This window comes from Grampus griseus (genome assembly GCF_964374135.1).
Source record: "Grampus griseus genome assembly, chromosome: 5".
NCBI classification, from domain to species: Eukaryota; Metazoa; Chordata; class Mammalia; order Artiodactyla; family Delphinidae; genus Grampus; species Grampus griseus.
The window spans coordinates 21408468-21429106 of record NC_138998.1 but is presented as its reverse complement, the minus strand read 5'-3'; the positions used below and the strand labels follow the sequence as shown (position 1 = coordinate 21429106).

Genomic DNA, 20639 nt, shown 5'->3' with positions numbered 1-20639 from the left:
AGGGGCAGGATGGCATTTGGGACTCTCTCCAGAGAAAAAGGCAATGGTTGACGTCATTTTTGCACTCTCTCTCTACCCTGACAGCACAGGAGGGCATATGTGGATGTGACACCCTCACACTGCCTTGCTGAGGCTGGCAGGGGTCAAAGGTTGCAGCACCCCCAAGCTCCCTGGCTCGGACCAGTGAGCATGAGTTGTGGCATCATTCTCCCACTCCCTTGCTAAAGCCTGCAGTCATGCACACAAAGGCACTCTCCTGCTGCATCACTGAAGCTGTCTGGTAGGCACAGTCAAGGCATTTTCCCACTGCCTCTCTGGCAGTGTGATCTGACTCCAAAAGTAAAGGCAACAAAACAAAAATAAGTAAGTGGTACTACATTGAACTAAAAAGCTTCTGCACAGCAAAGGAAACCATCAACAAAATGAAAAGACAACCTACTGCACGAGAGAAAATATTTGCAAATCATATATCCAATGAGGAGTTAATACCCGAAATATACAAAGAACTCATAAAACTCAATAGCAAAAGACCAACAATATAATTTAAAAATGGGCGGAGAATATGAATAATTTCCCAAAGAAGACATGCAGATGGGCAACAGGCACATGAAAAGATGTTCAACAACACTAATCACCAGGAAAATGTGAATCAAAACCACAATGAGATATCACCTCACACCTGTCAGAATGGCCATCATCAAAAAGACAAGAAATAGGGCTTCCCTGGTGGCGCAGTGGTTGAGAGTCCGCCTGCCGATGCAGGGGACACGGGTTCGTGTCCCGGTCTGGGAAGATCCCACATGCCGCGGAGCGGCTGGACCCGTGAGCCATGGCCGCTGAGCCTGCGCGTCCGGAGCCTGTGCTCCGCATACGGGAGAGGCCACAGCAGTGAGGCCCGCGTACCGCAAAAAAAAAAACAAACAAAAAAAAGACAAGAAATAACAAGTGTTGGCAAGGATGTGGAGGAAAGAGATCCTTTGCGCACTACTGGCGGGAATGTAAATTGGTGCAGCCACTATGGAAAACGTTATGGAAGTTCCTCAGAAAAGTAAAAATAGAACTGCCATACAATCCAGCAATTCTACTTCTGAGTATTTACCCGATGAAAACAAAAACACGAATTCAAACAGATACAGGTACCCTCATGTTCACTACAGCATTATTTACAATAGCCAAGATACGGAAACAACCTAAGTGTCTACTGAAAGATGAATGGATAAAGAAATTGTGGTATATCTGTATATACATGTATCTCTATCTATCTATCTATCTCTCCACACACACACAATGGAATACTACTCAGCCATAAATAGAAAGAAATCTTGTCATTTGTGAGAATATGGATGGACCTTTGGAAGTTATGCTACAGGAAACAGATAAATACTGAATGATTTCCTTTATATGTGGAATCTAAAAAACAAGACAAAAATCATAGGTACAGAGAACAGAATGGTGTATGCCAGAGGGGAAGGGGGTTGAGGAGTGAGCCAAATGGGTGAAAGGGAGTCAAGATGTACACACTTCCACTTATAGAATAAATAAGTCATGGGGATGGAATGTGCAGCATCGTGACCATAGTCAGTAACATTGCAGAGCGTACTTGAAAGGTGCCAAAAAGTTAATTTTGTATGGTGACAGATGGGAACTAGAGGCATACCTCATTTTATTTCACTTCACTTTATTGTGCTTGCAGATACTACGTTTTTTACACATTGAAGGTTTATGGCAACCTTGTGTAGAGCAAGTCCATCAGTGCCATTTTTTCCAAAAGCATTTGCTCGCTTCATGTCTCTGTATCACATTTTGGTGATGCTTGCAATATTTCACACTTTTCCAACATTATTATACTTTGTATGGTGATCTGTGATCAGTGATCTTTGATGTTACTACAACTTGCTAAAGGCTCAAATGACAGCATTTTTTAGCAGTAAACTATTTTTAAATTAAGATCTGTACTCTTTTTTTTTAAGACATAATGCTATTTTACACTTAACAGACTTCAGTATAGCATTCACATAACTTTTACATGCACTGGGAAACAGAAAACAAATTGTGTGAATCACCTTATCGCAATATTTGCTTTACTGTGGTGGTCTGGAACCGAGCCCGCAATATCCCAAGGTATGCCTGTAGATTTACTGTGGTGATCATTTCATCGTATACAATTATCAAATTATTGTGTTGTACAACTGAAACCAGTATAACATTATATGCCAATTTTACATCAATAAATTTTTTAAAGATAACAAATGTTCATTGAGCATCTTAAATGTACAACTGTCTAGAGCTCTATGTTTACTGTAATAAACCATCAATCCCCGCTTTGTTTGATGAAGATTTACTCAACTGACCATTTCAGTTACATTCACCATGTATTCAGTTTGCCAACACACTGTAAAATGCATCCTACTCATCTCCAGCCATGCCAGGAAGTTTACCTGAGTTTATGACACAACCAGCCAGCCTGACTGTCTGATTAAATGGGACAGAAATATATCACCCAACACTTTAGATTGTGCTAGTGACATGGCCTCTATTGAATATGCCAACATCCCATTGAGCACATGTCCACCCTGGTCCTCAAAGACGTGTATTTTGTTTAAAAATCTGTCTCATCCACTAGGCTGTGAGCCCCTGAGAGTAGTAATTATGTACTTTTCACATTTGTGCTTCCCTCTGCTTCAGAAATAGCTCAGTGTCTGAATTTAGAAGATGCTCAATAAAGTAATGATTGATAGAGCGAAATAGTGGAGAGGATGTTAAAACTTTTTACAGGCTACTATAACAAATATTGCAAAAATATATCCACTGACTTTATTGTTATTCGTTAGGCAGAGGTGAATGTCTACTGACTGAATGCCTACCGTGTGCTATTACTAACCATACTACGTATAATCATGTACCATACTATGCTGCCTCACTCTGACTACACTTGGAATGTGTCATTCTGTTTTTCTCTTTTCTGGGTTTTACAATTTAGGGAGCTAGAGGCAAATGGGAAATGCATTCTGCAATGGTCGACCGACTTATGGGAATAGATCCATTTTAAATATCAGCTATCACCAGCCAAAAAGCTGAATTTGGTATTCGTTGATTAAATCCAGACCTATGGGTTTCCCAAGCTTGCATCTTTCAGTATAAATTACATTAAACTTCGACTACTGGGGGGAAAAAGGACTGAAAAGTAGCCAGCAGTCCCATCAGAGGCAGGATGACATTCCCCAGAATCACTACTTATTCCAGACTTGAGCTTAATTTAACATCTAGTTGTTTGGAAAATTCAGCTAGTAAATTAGTCTAGTAACCAGATTTTTATAAAATTTCTGGGAAATCTGTCATTAAGAAAAAAAAATGTTTGAAATGTACCCTTCACCAACAGTTACAAATTCTAGCAGCTTTTCTTCATGATATACTGGCATTGAAATCATACTTAAAATTTAAATGTGTCTTAAATAAGTGAATTACAAATAAGCACTTATAAATAACTTGGTTATATCAGAAAGCTAGTTATTCCTACAAAGTCCAAAGTCTTATTTAAATATTGGCCAAGTCAGCTATGGGTGAGACGCAAGGTGTGATTTATCCTGAGGCAAATTGTTCTCCAGCTGTGAACCTATGAAACCAAACAAGTTGCGTGCTTCCAAAATACGATGGTGGGGCAGGCATAGCATAGACATCTCCATTCCAAAAGGGTAAAACAGGAAAGAATAAAGGAAGACAGTTCCCAGGTATGCCAAGACCGAACAGAACAAACAACGTTAAACCTTAAGGCTCAAGAATAATCTTCTTTGACTCAATGATCTGCCTTCTAGACCCACTGGGATGGCAATATCATCCCAGGGCTCAGGAGGAAGGCCTGTAGCGACTCTCTGCCTGGGCTCCATGGCTCTCTGGGTCTGGGGTCCTTGGCCCATGAGTCTCCCAGGTGGCCCCATCCTCTGAAATTTAGGTAAAGGCAGCCATGCCCCACTAGACCTGAGCCAATGGAGACAGGGTCGTATGGTCATCACTAAAGTTTGCTGCCTGTGCCCTTTGGAAGGGCAACCACTGAGGCCCATGCTACACTGGGGGTCTACCAGAGTTTCATCTGGGGTGTTGGAGGAGTGTGGCACAGACTACAGAGATCAGAGCTCTACATGTGAATGGCACCATACAGCTGGCACAAAGGTCTCACAGGTGCTGGTGGTCCCTTCTTTGAACCACTCTGCTCCCCAGGCCCTTGCACTCAGGGCCTGTGATGGAAGTGGCAGCTCTGTTGATCTCTGAATCCCCTTTGGGGGTCATTCTTCATTGCCTTGGAGAATAGGGCCTGGCTTCTGATCAGATGGCTGATCCATACTAATCTCCTTATCAGTCACTTGACCACGCCCTTAGTGTTCTCATTTTTTGCAATATGGATAGGCTGAGAATTTTCCTAATCTTAAGTTCTGCTTCCCAGTCTTGAGGGAAAAAAACGGAGCTGGAGGAATCAAAGTCCCTGACTTCAGACTATACTACAAAGCTACAGTAATCAAGACAATATGGTACTGGCACAAAAACAGAAATATAGATCAATGGAAAAGGATAGAAAGCCCAGAGATAAACCCACGCACCTATGGTCAACTAATCTATGACAAAGGAGGCAAGGATATACAATGGAGAAAAGATAGTCTCTTCAATAAGTGGTGCTGGGAGAACTGGACAGCTACATGTAAAAGAATGAAATTAGAGCGCTCCCTAACACCATACACAAAAATAAACTCAAAATGGACTAGAGGGCTTCCCTGGTGGCGCAGTGGTTGGGAGTCCGCCTGCCGATGCAGGGGACGCGGGTTCGTGCCCCGGTCTGGGAGGATCCCACATGCCGCGGAGCGGCTGGGCCCATGAGCCATGGCCGCTGAGCCTGCGCGTCCGGAGCCTGTGCTCTGCAACGGGAGAGGCCACAGCAGTGAGAGGCCCGCGTAGCGCAAAAAAAAAAAAAAAAAAAGGACTAGAGACCTTAATGTAAGACTGGAGACTATAAAACACGTAGAAGAAAACATAGGAAGAACACACTTTGACATAAATCACAGCAAGATCTGTTTTGATCCACCTCCTAGAGTAATGGAAATAAAAACAAAAATAAACAAATGGGACCTAATGAAACTTAAAACCTTTTGCAAAGCAAAGGAAACTACAAACAAGACAAAAACACAACCCTCAGAATGGGAGAAAATATTTGCCAACAAATCAACAGGCAAAGGATTAATCTCCAAAATATATAAACAGCTCATGCAGTTCAATATTAAAAAAACAAACAACCCAATCAAAAAATGGGCAGAAGTACTAAATAGACATTTCGCCAGAGAAGACATACAGGTGTCCAAGAAGCACATGAAAAGCTGCTCAACATCACTAATTATTAGAGAAATGCAAATCAAAACTACAATCAGGTATCACCTCACACCAGTTAGAGTGGGCATCATCAGAAAACCTACAAACAACAAATGCTGGAGAGGGTGTGGAGAAAAGGGAACACTCTTGCACTGTTGGTGGGAATGTAAATTGATACAGCCACTGTGGAGAACAGTATGGAGGTTCCTTAAAAAACTAAAAATAGAATTACCATATGACTCAGCAATCCCACTACTGGGCATATACCCAGAGAAAACCATAATTCAAAAAGACACATGCACCCCAATGTTCATTGCAGCACTATTTACAATAGCCAGGTCATGGGAGCAACCTAAATGCCCATCGACAGATGAATGGATAAAGAAGATGTGGTACATATATACAATGGAATATTACTCAGCCATAAAAAGGAATGAAATTGGGTCATTTGTAGAGACGTGGATGCATCTAGAGACTGTGATGCAGAGTGAAATAAGTCAGAAAGAGGAAAACAAATATCGTATATTAACGCATATATGTGGAACCTAGAAAAATGGTACAGATGAACCAGTTTGCAGGGCAGAAATAGAGACAGATGTAGAGAACAAACGTATGGAAACCAAGGGGGGAAAGTGGCAGGAGGGTGGTGAGATGAACTGGGAAATTGGGATTGACATGTATACACTAATATGTATAAAATTGATGACTAATAAGAACCTGCTGTAAAAAAGAATAAATAAAATAAAATTCTAAATAAATAAATAAATTCTGCTTCCTTGTTGCTTAACAATCCCATCTTTACGTCCATTCTCTCAGGTTGAATTTTACTGTAAGCAGTCAGGAGGAGCCAAGCTGCACTTCAACACTTTGCTTAGAAATTGTTTCACCTAGGTATCCCATTTCACCACTTGCAAGTTCTACCTTCCACAAAACACTAAAACATGGACACAATTCTGCCAGAGTTCTTGGCCACTTTATGATACGGATCACTTGTCCCTCATTTCCATCCTGGTCTTTATTGTCCATATTTCTACCAATATCCTGTTCATGTTTAATTAGGTATTCTCTAAGAAGACTGAGGTTTTCTCTACAGTTTGCCTCTTTTCTTCCTAAGCTCTCATCAGAATTATCTTTAAAATTCTGTTCATGTCAATATAGGTTTTTACCAGTATGAACCTTAAAACTTCCAACCTCTATTCCTCACCCAGTGCCAAAGCCAGTGCCACATTTTTACATATTTGTTATGCAGCATCCCCATTTCTCGGTACCAATTTCTGTCAGTTTGTTTGGGCTGCTATAACAAAAATACTGCAGACTGAGAGGCTTAAACAACAAACATTTAACTCTGGAGGATGGGAATTCCAAGATCAAGGCTGGCAGATTATAAGGGCACTAATCCCATTCATGAGGGCTCCACCTACATGACCTATCACCTCCCAAAGGCTCCACTCCAAATACCGTCACACAGGTAATTCATAAATTTGGCGGGGGGGGGGGGGGAATACAAACATCCAGTCTATTGCAAAGCCTCAATCACAAGTCAAAAATAAAACAGTATTTTACTATAAACTATATTATATTTATTTAGAAGCCAAAAACAATATGATGAAACATGAAAACACACACATTTCAGAGAATGGCTTGTTTTGTTAATCAATCTGATCAGTTTTACACAATGAAATATCGTTAAGAAACATAAAAATTATAATATAAACTGTAGTATAAAAATATAAGAAACATAGTATTATTTTTAAAGAAAGAAATTGTAAGAGACATGTTAATACCACAACAACTTTAAACAGAAATTTAAAATGTCATGCTAGAAATAATTTTTTCTTAGTATTATGCATCAGGTCTTAGAATGTAGGGATGTAGGCAAGTAAAAATGAAAAGTTTATATAGTAAACTTTCTGAACACTATTGTCTGATTTGCTCTATCAAATGTCAGACATCATTATAAGAAATAATATATCTGTCCATTTAAGACTACAATTGCCTTAAATATAAGGTAATTATTATTTTAGAAACAAGCAGTTTTTACATTTTTTTAGAAAGCTAGTAGTAGCATATAAAAATGAACATTACAAGAAACTGGGTAAAACAACATTTACCATGAAAAGATGAATATAATTTTAAAATGAGGCACCTTTCTTTCACTTCAATAGGAACTGTGGGTGAAGGCCTTCATCTCATACCAAAGAACACTCAGTCTTGCTTCTTTTAATAAAGAGCAGTGGAAGAATACATTCCATTCTATGTACTGGCTGTGTTGAAAGAACAGAGTTCAGGTCCAGATAGGAAGCTAAAGTGCAGTAGAGGCAAGTTGATTTATCAGAGTGTATTCACTAATACACTGTGATTTTAACTAGTTAATACAAATAAGTGTAATTTATACTTTTACTATGTTGATCCAAATAATCTTTACTGATAAGCTATAGATCCCAGAGAAGCAGCATGTTTGCTGTGTTTTATCATTTTCTTTGCATAGATACAGATTTATCTATCATTTAAATAAAAAACAGCAAAACAGTATTAAGCAGTGTCTGCATTTGTAATTTTTGCTTTTACAAAGTGCTATGCAGAATGTCACATTTCAAAATTTAAAAACAAAACTCCAACTCTTGCAATTTGAACAGCACAGTTCAAATCAGGGATCTTCTTGTAAGAAAAAAAAATATCATCTCTTCTGTGTCATATCAAATGAGACACGGGTTCAATAGGCAATCCTAGAGATTCGACCAAACCTATTTTACATGTAAGACATCTATAACCAAGAGAGGTTAAATGTATTAAATACAAGCTTCTCATAAGGGCACTGATGTCTCTAAATTGCTCAGAGATCTAGATTGGTTAATGGCCCTGGTAGTCTGACTCTATCTTCATACAGAGGCAGCTCCTGATTGTGTATGCTAGTAAATAAGGCATAGAAAATATAACCTTATGATATGAAAAACATGTTTTATTTTGTAATAAAATAAAAATTTCCATTGAAATTTTTATGAAGTTTGCAAAATAAGGTTCTGATACATTTGCACAAGTAAAATTTTCCTTGGGCAATAAAACATAGTATTTCTCTCTGCCTTCCATTTTGTTTTTAACAATGAAGAGCATCATTCTTTTCACCTGGAATCAAATTTGCCTTCAGTAACTGGACATGTTGATGGAGAGGAGAGGTCAGAGTTAGAAGCTATATTACTCTATCTCAACAAAGATTGCTCTAAAAAGCCCATCATTTTACTATCAATTAATGTGAAAGCTTTGGGATTCATTTCCCCTCATCCCATGTTTAAAGCGTTTTCAAGTTCACTATATATATGTTTACTTGGTTAATGGGTCATAACTTTTTCAGGTAAACTCCAGTCTACCAAGTAGACGGGTAGACAGATACTCAATTGAAACACGTTTAGATGTGTTCTTTCACTTACACGCTCAGCCTACCTGTCAAAGCTAATACCCAATAACAATAATCTGCAAGAGCAGATAAATATATTTGTGAATAATTGAGGACTGACTGTAAGCCCAACCAACTTTTCTAAATTTTTTTCATTAATCAGAATTGCTGATTTGCGGTATCCATCAATTATGAGTGGATGAACGTTGTGGTGGAGAGCTTTCAAAATACATGAAGTCCTGAAATTGGAAAAAGAATTATATGTATAGATAAATATCAAATTAGATAGATAAATAATTACATAAATAAAGAATGTAAATAGATAATTAGGTGCAATGCACAAAATGTTATTCTTCATAATTTATCAGGTGATCTCATTCCAGTTAAGAATAAATCAAGCTAATGAAATTTTCATGAAGAGAACCTAATATGAAGAACAGCAATTGCAAATCTGAAACTGTGGGTAGTCAATAAGTTTTCCATTTGGGGTACCAATTAACTAAATTTTCCTTGTTGAAAGGAGGAAAAACTTGATAATCAATATTAAAAATGTTAAATATACCAATTGTAATATGTTAATTAGGTTTTTAAGGTAAATGTTATCAATTTTATTTCTATGATTTATGAATATTAGCCACTAATCAGACAGGAATACAGCAAGGAAATTGTACCTAATAAATCTTAGGTATATTGACAAAGAGGTAATAGATGAAGGGAGAGAACATCAGCTTTAGAGTTATTTTATTTCACTAAGAAATCAAAGAACAGGAATCTTTAAGTAGTGAGAATGGTAAGTAACATGAAATGATGACAATTACACCCACTGGATGCCTAGTATCTTTCAAGCACTCTCCTGGCCCCTTTACTCATATGATAGCTAATACTCATAACCCTGAAATATATATATATATATGTATTTTCATTTCCATTTTACAAATAAGGAAACTGAGGCTTGCAAGTGTTAAACACTTTGCAAGACATATAACTAGTAAGTGGCAGGGACAGCTTCAAATCGTATTGCCTTTCTACTGCACTACACTGCTTCTCATCAGAAAGAATAATTCTCTCAGGATAACTCAGAAGCAAAATGCTTACAATGAGGAAGCAAGCTCCAAAAATCATGGCTTTCATTGTCACATCCAGGTCTAATGGGAAGTGAATTTCAAAGTGGTCAGCATCGCTCATTGCAGATAACACACCATTCCACTTCCGAGTAATACTTCCGATACTGGATACACCATCAAGGGATATGACCTAGAAAGACAAGAATGTGACTTTATGATTGAAAGGTGTTAAACTACATGCTCTATTCTCCTGTTTTTAAGCAGTTTACACTGAGGTAGTATAAATATGGTGCAGGAAATGAATATAGTAATAATATAATTTCAAATAGGGAATTATGGCCAAGAAGGGTTAAGTGCCTTGCAACTGGTTGACAACCAAGCTGGGGAGTATCTTACAATTCTCAGGCCAGTGTTCTTTCTTCACCCTCAAATGAGTTATTAGGGAAGCCTGTCAGAGGAGGTATGATTTCAACTGATTTTGAAATTCTTTTTCATATAGCAAAGGGTGGGAATTGGGGATTGGGAGGGAGTCTTTCCCAGTCGAGGGAAACATGTTAGCAAAAGCAAGGTGGTATGGCTCTTTTCACTTCACAAAATCCATATGATCACTCAGGCTTTTGTGGGCCCTGTCTTCTTAAAGTATGTCAGAATCCCAAAGGGCTTCAGCTTCTAGAAGGCACCTGCCACAAGGATAATAACCAAACACTACATTTTGGTGATTAAAATGACCCACACACCCTGCCCTCGAAATCTGGCTTATCTACATTTTCTATCTATCTATAATGGCCTTTTAATAAATAAGTCATGGTTGATGATATGGTTATGTAAAATGAGAACTAAGGAGAGTTTATCGGGTGTCATAGAAAATATTTGAATGAGCAATTCTGGATTATCAATTTTGTTGAACTGTGAGGCATTTAGAAAGAACTCTTTAAGAAGCCCAGGAATCTCCTTTGTCACAACTGTTAAGAGTAATAAGCTATCATTTTGTGGCCATTGAGATGAAGGCAGAACAGAAGGATTTTCCTTCTTCCAGAAAATGTTATAATCCACTATAAGATTTATTCTGGTTTATGAGTGTTGTCTTGTTTCTTGAGGATGCAGACAGACTTCTATCTTGCAAATAAGCAATTTGCACAACCTCAGGGGTGCTCTGTTGGTTCTGTGATATGTGGGGCCTTTTCATTACTCAGGACCTATATTCTGTTCCTGGAAATCTTTGGTAAAAATGGTTAGTGAAATACAGCCAAGAATAAAATAGATGGATTAGGTTAGGCTATTTATTCTCAGGTTTAATGTTTTAAATGGTTTCTTCTTATCTTTATCAAACACTGAAATCATGCAAAAGAAGCTCACATTGTGGAAAACATTAAGCAATCCCCTAATGATAATTTGAAAATTTTTCAATGTCAACTGGTTAGTTAACTCTTTTCTCACATTACTTTATTCATTCACACACACAAAAATCATCTAAAAGCACATCATTCTGAGGTCTGTTAGTAGATGTAGAAAAAATAGTAGAAACATTTATTTTTATATTTGTTTACCTCAAAAACAGAATCTGAACCACAGCCATAGGTTGAGCATGGCCCAAGCACTCCCATCATATCTTCTTTCTTCTCATTTTGGATGCTGTACACTGCCCTGCACAGGTTCCAGTGTTCGGCAACAAAGCCAATGGTGACGCCAGGAGGACACTGCACCTCCAGCTGCAAATGAAGCAGTGACAGAGGCGAAGATGCTACATGTATAGGTATACACATACACAGATACACACAACCTAGGTATGTTCCTAATTCATTCAAGAACTAGGGAAACTGTCACTGGGAAAGAGTCTTCCATTATCCCCAGGCTATTTCTTAGGGCTGTATTTCAGTGAACAGCCTTGAGAGATGAAGTCATGTTCCCTTTGGGACAAAATTACTCCTTGTTATAAAATGGTCAGTTCTCCAAGCTCCATGTCCCTTAGCTGCATATGTAGCATCTACCTGGGGTCCGCTGAGTCATCCTTGTAGAACTTGGGGATGAGGGGACCTATGCACATGTGCTGGAGCTCATGCTGCTTACTGTGCTGTAATAAAGTTCTTTGCCCCTGACCTAGGGGTCTCATGTCTTCTGGCACAATCCATGAAAAAGTAACATGCTAGCTTCTTAGACTGACATCTCAGACATGACAAGTGTAATAGGAAACAAGAGAAAAGAGGCATTCTGAAAATTGTACGTTGTGAAGACAACAGTATGTGTGTATAAGTATAGGATGAAGTGGAGACTGATCTCAAATATAAGACTGTTATTATACAAAGACAATAATGACAAAGGAGTAAGCTATCTGACAATTGTTAATATTCACTGAGCACTAAACTATTTGCCAGGCACTATGCTAACACAGTTGACATTTATTTACTATATAATCCTCAAAATAACCATCCTATGAGATAGGTACTATTAATACCTCCATTTTATAGGTGAATAAATCAAGGCACAGAGGCTATAAGTAAATTCTATTGAAAATGCTGGTACTTAACATATAATTAAAATCCCAGTAATCCTAGGAGGTATTTTTTTCTGCCCAGTTAACGTATTAAGAACACTGAAGCTAAAACAGGTTAAGTAAATTGCCCACTTTTATGTAGGTGGCATATTTGAAATTCAAATTCTCTTGGATCTCTCTCTAAAACTTTTCTTTTCCCTGTAGCAAACAATTTTCCTAGGGCAGCACAGATTATAGAAGAGCAACTAAACTGTAACTTGGCACAACTGCTTTCTAGTTCTAGCATCTACCAAGTGTAACACCATCCTCAGGCACTTATTCTTTTTTAGCCACCCTTTCTTTATCTGTAACAAGGTGTAGATTATGATAGGTAGAGTAAAAGTATCTGAAGTTTCTTCCAATCCTATTTAAAAGCATGTCTACATTTAGTGTGACCTTATTTGGGGATATGTAGGCACATTTAGACAAATGTGTGTTCTAGGTAACAGACTAATTTCTAATTCAGTAGACACAACTGATAGAATTGCGATCACTGACTAAATAACCCTCATTTGTGCTTGACCCCCGCCCCCCGCAACTAGCACCTGAAGACATGAACCCACATGAACAATGTCTTTGTGGTTTTTCCATAGGTAAGACAATTTGGCATTTGGCTTCCTTCCTCCCCCCACCCCACTATCTTCTTCCATTCTGCCTGTGCCATGAAAGTCCCCTCCTGTGTAGCTTTGGAAGGAGCACAACCGTGGATCAGGAAGAAACAACGGATGAGACTTCTGTCCTCTTACCTCTTGCCTGGTGGAGGGGCAACAGAAGCAGCAGCAGGTGCATCTGAAAGGTCTCTGCATGGTCATGATTTCTCGGCCCATACAGTCAGTGACCCGGAGCACAAAGGGCCTCAGTGTCCGATAAGCATTCCTGGTATAATCATCTGTGTCTTCGGTCACAAAGTAAACCATCTGGCCCAGGTTGTTTTTAATATCATATGTATTAGTAGTTTCAAAACCTGTTATCACTAAAAATGAGAGAGCCGTCTTATTTTAGAAGCAGTTAAAATGGGCCTCAAGAAGTCCTTTTGTAGTATTTCACAGGGGCCTAAAGCAAAAGAGCTTTTTAAAAAATTTCAGGTGAAAAATATGCAATTATTAGAATGTCATTGTAATTCATATGCCCTATAAGTATATAGGTAATTTTGAAATTTTAAAATATTTCTTCTGAGAAGTTCAGTGTAAAATGATTTTTAAAACTTTTCCACATAGAAGCAAAGATTGGAAACAATATTCCTGGAGTACTTGAATTAAGAAAACTTTAATTATAAAAACATTTAAAGGAAATTATACACCAGACCATGAATTAATCAGCTTATGAAATATGCTGAGAGGATTAGGGTCATTACTAATTGCAAATAAGAAAACCAAATAAGAAAAGTCAAAGGCTCTATGTGGAGGTAAAATGAATGAAATGAGGGTGTAGATCTGATACAGTGAGGGGAACTGAGAACAGGCCTTGTGCTTACCGTGATTTTTTCTTACTTCCACAGCACTGGACTTAGAACTCAGCAGACTGAGTCTCTATTTCCAGCTCTGCCATTGATTAGCTGACTAGGGTGCCCTTGACTAGCTCCTCTAGTCTTTTTGCTCCTTCTTTCCCTTGTCCATGAAAAGTGAATATGGAGGAGTTGAGATGGGTAAAGGATAGGGCGTTCGATCAGGTAAAAATGTTTAAGTCCTTTTGAAATCTAAGAGCTCATGTATGATGTGTAAACATATAAAATTATACAAAGTTAAGTCCCTTTATTACTTTCTTGAAGATAGGGTAATAGAGGATAGTCTTTTCTCTTTGAACCACTAAAAAATGATCAATATAAATAAGGAACTAGATATTGGATGATGCAAATTTTCACCTGATTCAAATATTGCTGGACACTACAAAAGTATACATACTTTCCAGGGGTTCAAAATGCTGAAGAACATGTATGTTGTCCAACTGTTGGGAGAGAACAAAGCAATTAGGAGAGAGAGAAATAACAGAATCAAATCAAACCAGTATTAGAAAAAAAACTGATGAGACAGAAATTAAATGTATCAATTGATACAAAAATATCTCTCTGAAACTGAATGGAATCAAAAACATTTTTATCAAGTAAAATCAGCCCATCTGCACCTGATCAGATGGTTATTAGCAGAGCTGTCCAGATAGAACACTTTCCTCCAGGTCCACTGTAAAATATTGAAACAATTCTCTAAAATATCAGAAAATCATCTTCCTGCTTCAGTAACAGCACCCAGAAGAAGCTATGTTGCCTAGTTCAGTTCCTACTCATTGGTCTCTCTGATATGTCACCCACAGACTGGACTTGTCAGGAAGTTCGGGACCGTTTAACATGGACCAGCCACAGAGAAGCCAATTTTCTCAGTGGCTTAGGGAGAGTGAATGAGGTAGGGTGGACCTTGCACAGGAATGTCCAATCTCATATTACTTCACAGTACCTCTGAAAGAGGTTAACACACTGACTTCCATTCACTTGGGCTGCTGATGCCAGGGTCTTCCCTAAGTGCAGACTTTAATAGGGGAAGATCCAAGAGAGCTGGAAGCATGTGAATAGGATGAGGGCAAAGGAGAGGAAACATTCTCCAAGGATGGAATCCCTTGAAAAGGGAGGTTGGTAATACCATTAGACCAACTTCCACCTTAACTTTACTTAGGAATCACTGTAAAGATAAACACTTTGGCCCATCATCTGTTATACTTGAGAGCATCCTAGCAGAAAAGAAACCCCCTTAAGGACAGACTACTCATATCTATCTAATTGTAGATAATTTAGATCATTAGATCATTCCTAATGCCTGAGCCCAGAACATTGCCTGAAATGTCATATTTTACCAAATGTTTGTTGAATACATTAATTAATAAACACTACATTACTGTGGTAATAAATAAAATTTAAAATAATGTAACCTGACATAAACATTTTGTGGCGTGATCCATTACAGGAGGGTATAGAGAGGATACAATCTTTCTTTCATTAAAAAATTTTTCAGGCTTCCCTGGTGGCACAGTGGTTGAGAGTCCGCCTGCCGATGCAGGGGACATGGGTTCGTGCCCCGGTCCGGGAAGATCCCACATGCCGCGGAGCGGCTGGGCCCGTGAGCCATGGCCGCTGAGCCTGCGCGTCCGGAGCCTGTGCTCCGCAACGGGAGAGGCCACAGCAGTGAGAGGCACACGTAGCACAAAAAAAAAAAAAAAAAAATTTCTTTTATGAAAACACAATCAGGTGAGAGGGCCTAAACATGTCTTACAAAATTATCAAAAGTGGCCACTAGGGTGGTTTACAGTCCCTTTGAAAAACTCTAGGGACTCTTAAACATCTATAACTAAAAAGTAAAAATATTCACTACTTGGTAAGAGCTTCTACTGCTGAGCAAAATATTCTAAAGAAATGCCTGTTACTGTGAAAGCAGTTTACCCAACAAGATACTATGGTTGTTAAGAAGCAGTTCTAACAAAGTGTGGAGTCACTGGCCAAGCCGATATTCTAGAAATAATGTAAACCTGCTACTCTGGATGTTAAAGTGTCAGGATAGTCCTGATAATGATTCATGTAATTTGCACACGAGATGGCAAAAAGACTATGATAGGGACTTCCCTGGCGGTCCAGTGGTTATGACTCCACACTTCCACTGCAGGGGGCATGGGTTCAATCCCTGGTCGGGGAACTAAGGTACAGCCAAAAATAAAAAAATAAAAGCGTAGGATGAAAAAATGCTTGGATGCCTGGCTCTGTGTCTTCCACCTACACACAAGGTGTTTCAACTAAAAACATCCACACAGCTATTATCCACTGGCTGGGTCCCATGTGCCAAAAATATTAGGCATGTTACAAACTTATCTCATTAAAAATTCTCCTAACAACCAATAGAGTAGGTATGACTAGCACTATTTTATAGATGATGAAATTCAAGCACCAAGAGTTTAGAAAAGTTACTCAAGGTAGCAGAGTGAGGAGAGAGTAGAGCTAGAATTAAAACCCAGGTTTGTCTGGCTCTAAACCTGTTTTATTTGTTTCTTTTTCAATTTTTTTTTTAACTAAAAACATTGCTGAAAGGGAAAATAGATTTCATAAAATATGCCCATTTAACTTCACCTAAAGTAATAGAAGAAATTAAGAAAATGGTTTTTTAATATTTAAATGAACAATATTAAAGCTATACATTTTTAAAAAGAAATGACTCTAGATATTGGATTTCTAAGGAAATTTTCTACATTTATCATCAAGTAAAAAAATAAACTTTCTAAACTTGGTTAACTTATAAACATTTTATAAGCTTCCAAAATAATGTAGGGGTTACTCTAGCACTGTACCTGAATGACTGGCTTTGTCAATATTTTGCCAAACAACAGGTTAATAAAGTTTTTGGTTTATGTAAAATCCAAATTTTCCTGATACAACTGTATTACTTTCAAAGATCAACACTAGAACTTTGTAACAATGGTTTTCAATACACAGGATTAACAGTCAGTATATAAAACTGAAAAGAGAAACATGTCAAACTCCAAGGAACATTTGGTTGACTACGGTGGGGAGACATGTATTGAATTGGCAAGTCCCTTGCTTATAATGTATCAATATTCCAACACTTGCTTTTTCTAAAAGTGAAACATGATTTAGTAGTTTCTAGGGGATTTGCAATACTAGGTTTATCTTATTTTCATTAAGCAACATTTTTATTTCTGATATGGGTTTTTAAACAGTACCATTTGATGGTACACAAACCTGTGGGCATGTTGCCCCAGTTTCTGAAATGGGTGGCCCAGTCCTAGAATGTCCATCTAGATAAAAATTAGAGAGTCTCTGTGTTGTGGAAAGGGGTTCTCCGGAACTTGACCTGAAACAGTATCCTTGGAGGTCCCCTATTTTTATTTACCTTGTATGCTTTGGGAGGTGACAGGACTGGTTGATGAAAACTATGGGTGGTGAGAAATAGCAATGGCCTGAGGCACTGTGATTTACTCACTGTCTACCGTTCTGTTCTGTTCTTTGTAATGTTGCTTTTCTTGACATTCAGCCTTTACTTCTAAGCAAATGACACTCCAATTAACATCTTTGATAATTTTTCTTCTATTCCAATTCCTAGTTTTTAAACTGCCTTCATAGGACATCTTGAATGTCTTAAAATTCAATATACAACCTTCACAAAAACCGTATCATCCCACCAAAAAAATCCCTATCTTCTTTGTTCCCCATTCACATTTCTGAAATTAGCACTACCACTCCTATAGTCTCACAAACATCTGTCATCACTGACCCATCCCTTTATCCACTCTATCCAGTCTCTTTTTGTTGGATCCCCAGTCATACTTTGTAAGAAAATAATTTGGATTTGTGTGGAGTACCTGGGCTAAATATTCCAGACCTGGAGGACAGTTTGGCATAACAGTTGGCATTGGCATCCATACTATTGGAGCAGAATGTTGTGGTGCAGGATATTTTCCAGGCTGGTACTGGATAGGATGGCTACCACCAGTTTGCATGTACAAGGGGAAGGTAGTGGGCTGATGTGGACTGTAGTATCCCACAGGCAAGCTTCCTGGGTGGCCTGCAGGAGGAGGGACAGCTGGTCCAGGGGGCCCTGTGTTCAAAAACAAATGAAAGTGTTATACATTATAAACACTACAATATATTGGAAATTAGCATGACTTTTTACATGGAGATGATATGGCTCACACAACCTCCACTTAAAAATAACAAGGTGTTCCATTTTACGAGTGTGTAGGATGTACCAAAATGTACTAAGGGGATTTACACATTAACTCACTTAATCCTCTTAAGCCTTATGAGACAATTATTCCCATTTCAGAGGTACAGAAGTAAGGTTGAAATATCAAGTTAACATGTTAGCCTCTAGGCATTAGCTTCCTTCTTTGGAGATAATAATATACCTACTTCATTAGGTTATAGTAGGATTAGCGCAAGGTCTAGCATATAATTAGCATGGTTAATTTTTTGTTACTACGTTTACTGTTATTATTGTTTAAGGTCATAAAGATAGTAAGGTCTACTTAACTTCAAAGGGGTTCTTCTTTTTTTTTTTCTCTTTTTGCGGCTCGCGGGCCTCTCACTGTTGTGGCCTCTCCCGTTGCGGAGCACAGGCTTCGGACGCGCAGGCCCAGCGGCCATGGCCCACGGGCCCAGCTGCTCCGCGGCATGCGGGATCCTCCCGGACCAGGGCACGAACCCGTGTCCCCCGCATCGGCAGGCGGACTCCCAACCACTGCGCCACCAGGGAAGCCCCCCAAAGGGCTTCTTTTAATGACTGCTGTCTAACTCCAGAACAGTTTCGTCACCCGTCCCAAAACTCCCATACCCATTAGCGGTCATTCCCCATCTTTTCCCCCAGTCCCTGGAAACCGCTATCTCTATAGATTTGCCTAATCCAGACATTTCATATAAATAAAATCATGTGACATGGCCTTTGTATCTGGTTTCTTTTACTTGGCAAGTTTTCAAGGTTCATCCTTGAACTTTGCATTAGTACTTCATTAATAAAAACTAGTGAAATAACAATACTCATGTCAGACAAAATATACTTTAAGACAAAAACTGTTACTAGAGGTAAAGGACATTTTATTATAATAACAGAAGTGTCAGTCCATCAAGAAGACATAACAATTACATACACCTAAAAACAACTTCAAAATACATGAAGCAAAAACTGACACACTTTTGTGAAATAGGCAATCCAACGAACGATAACTGGAGGCTGCAATACCCCACTCACAATAAGGGATAGGACACCTAAGCAGAAGATCAAAAAGGAAATAGAAGTATGAAAAACACTATAAATGAAACAATACATAACAGGCATGTATAGAACACTCTACCCAACAACTACAGACTAAACATTCTTCTCAAATGCACATAGAACCTTCTCCAGGATAGACCTACTGGTTGGCCATAAAGCAAGTCTCAACAAATTTAAGATACCTGAAATCATACAGAGTATATTCTATTACAATGGAATAAAACCAGAAATCAATAATAATAGAAGAAATTTTGGAAATCACAAATATGAGGAAATAAATCAATACACTCTTAAATAAACAAAGGGGTAAAAAGAAATCATGAGAGAAATGAGAAAATACTTTGAGATGAATGAAACAAAAGCACAATATACCAAAGCTTATGGGATGCAGCTAAAACAATGCTTAGAGGGAAATTGACAGCTGTAAACACCTACACTAAAAAAGAAATATCTCAAATCAGTAACCCAACTTTCCACCTTAGAAATAAATCAAACCCAAAGCAAGCAGGAGGAAATAATAAACACTGAAGTAGAAGTGAGTGAAATGAAACAGGAAAAACAATAGACAAAAATCAGCAAAACTGGGCTTCCCTGGTGGCGCAGTGGTTGAGAATCTGCCTGCCAATTCAAGGGACACGGGTTCAAGCCCTGGTCTGGGAAGATCCCACATGCCTCGGAGCAACTGGGCCCGTGAGCCACAACTACTGAGCCTGTGCGTCTGGAGCCTGTGCTCCGCAACAAGAGAGGCCGCGATAGTGAGAGGCCCGCGCACTGCAATGAGAGTGGCCCCCGCTTGCCACAACTAGAGAAAGCCCTCGCACAGAAACGAAGACCCAACACAGCCAAAAATAAATAAATTAATTAATTTTTAAAAAATCAGCAAAACCAAAAGTAGGTTCTTTTAAAAGATCAACAAAATTGAGAAACCTTAAGCCAGACTAACCAAGAAAAAAAAATAGACTCCAATTATTAAACACAGGGGTGAAAATGGGGATATTACTAAACTTACAGAAATTAAAATGCATCATATGGAAATATTATGAACGGTTGCATGCAAAAGCAGGGTCCTGTGCGTGATCTCTGCACACAGCACCACCAAGGGGGTGGGAAGACCACCCAGGCTACGCCTCCTGCCCAACCCACTGACCCGTCCCTACCCTCACCCCATTTAAGGAACCAGCTCAGCCCCTGCCTCGGGGAGTGAGCAAGGCCACCTGCTTCTTGTTCTCGCTCCCTCTGCTGTAGCAGGAATCCCAGTAAAGCCCTGCTTCAACTTCTCATCTGGCCTCTTAACAATTTCTGTTGATTAAATTGTCCAAGGACCTGGGTCTGTAACATATTCACTGGTAGACGCATAGTATGTGAAGTGATTAGAGAGGAGGGGCAACTAACCTAGGCAGAAGAGATACCCTGTGATGTAAGTGCTGACACATTAGACCCAGCCAGCACCTTTACGATGAGCAAAGGTTTTAGATACAGCAGGTACAAAATGAGCAGCTGCACAGAGGAAGCTCAGTACCACAGGAGTAAAGGCCATGCAT

The 20639-nt window shown here is 38.8% G+C and overlaps 1 protein-coding gene across 1 annotated transcript in view; it reads right to left on the bottom strand.

Moving 5' to 3' along the window:
• Window positions 1-8804: 8804 nt before the first annotated feature.
• The window catches only part of PLSCR4 (phospholipid scramblase 4), a 28964-nt gene continuing 17129 nt past the window's right edge, over window positions 8805-20639 (bottom strand). The window contains exons 4-9 of the mRNA XM_082655480.1: window positions 17690-17925; window positions 14239-14281; window positions 13084-13310; window positions 11355-11516; window positions 9839-9997; window positions 8805-8982 (exon numbers count right to left, since the gene is read on the bottom strand). Of these exons, the coding sequence (XP_082511606.1) occupies window positions 8929-8982; window positions 9839-9997; window positions 11355-11516; window positions 13084-13310; window positions 14239-14281; window positions 17690-17925 (881 nt within the window). The 3' untranslated portion in view covers window positions 8805-8928. The remainder of the gene's footprint in view (window positions 8983-9838; window positions 9998-11354; window positions 11517-13083; window positions 13311-14238; window positions 14282-17689; window positions 17926-20639) is intronic.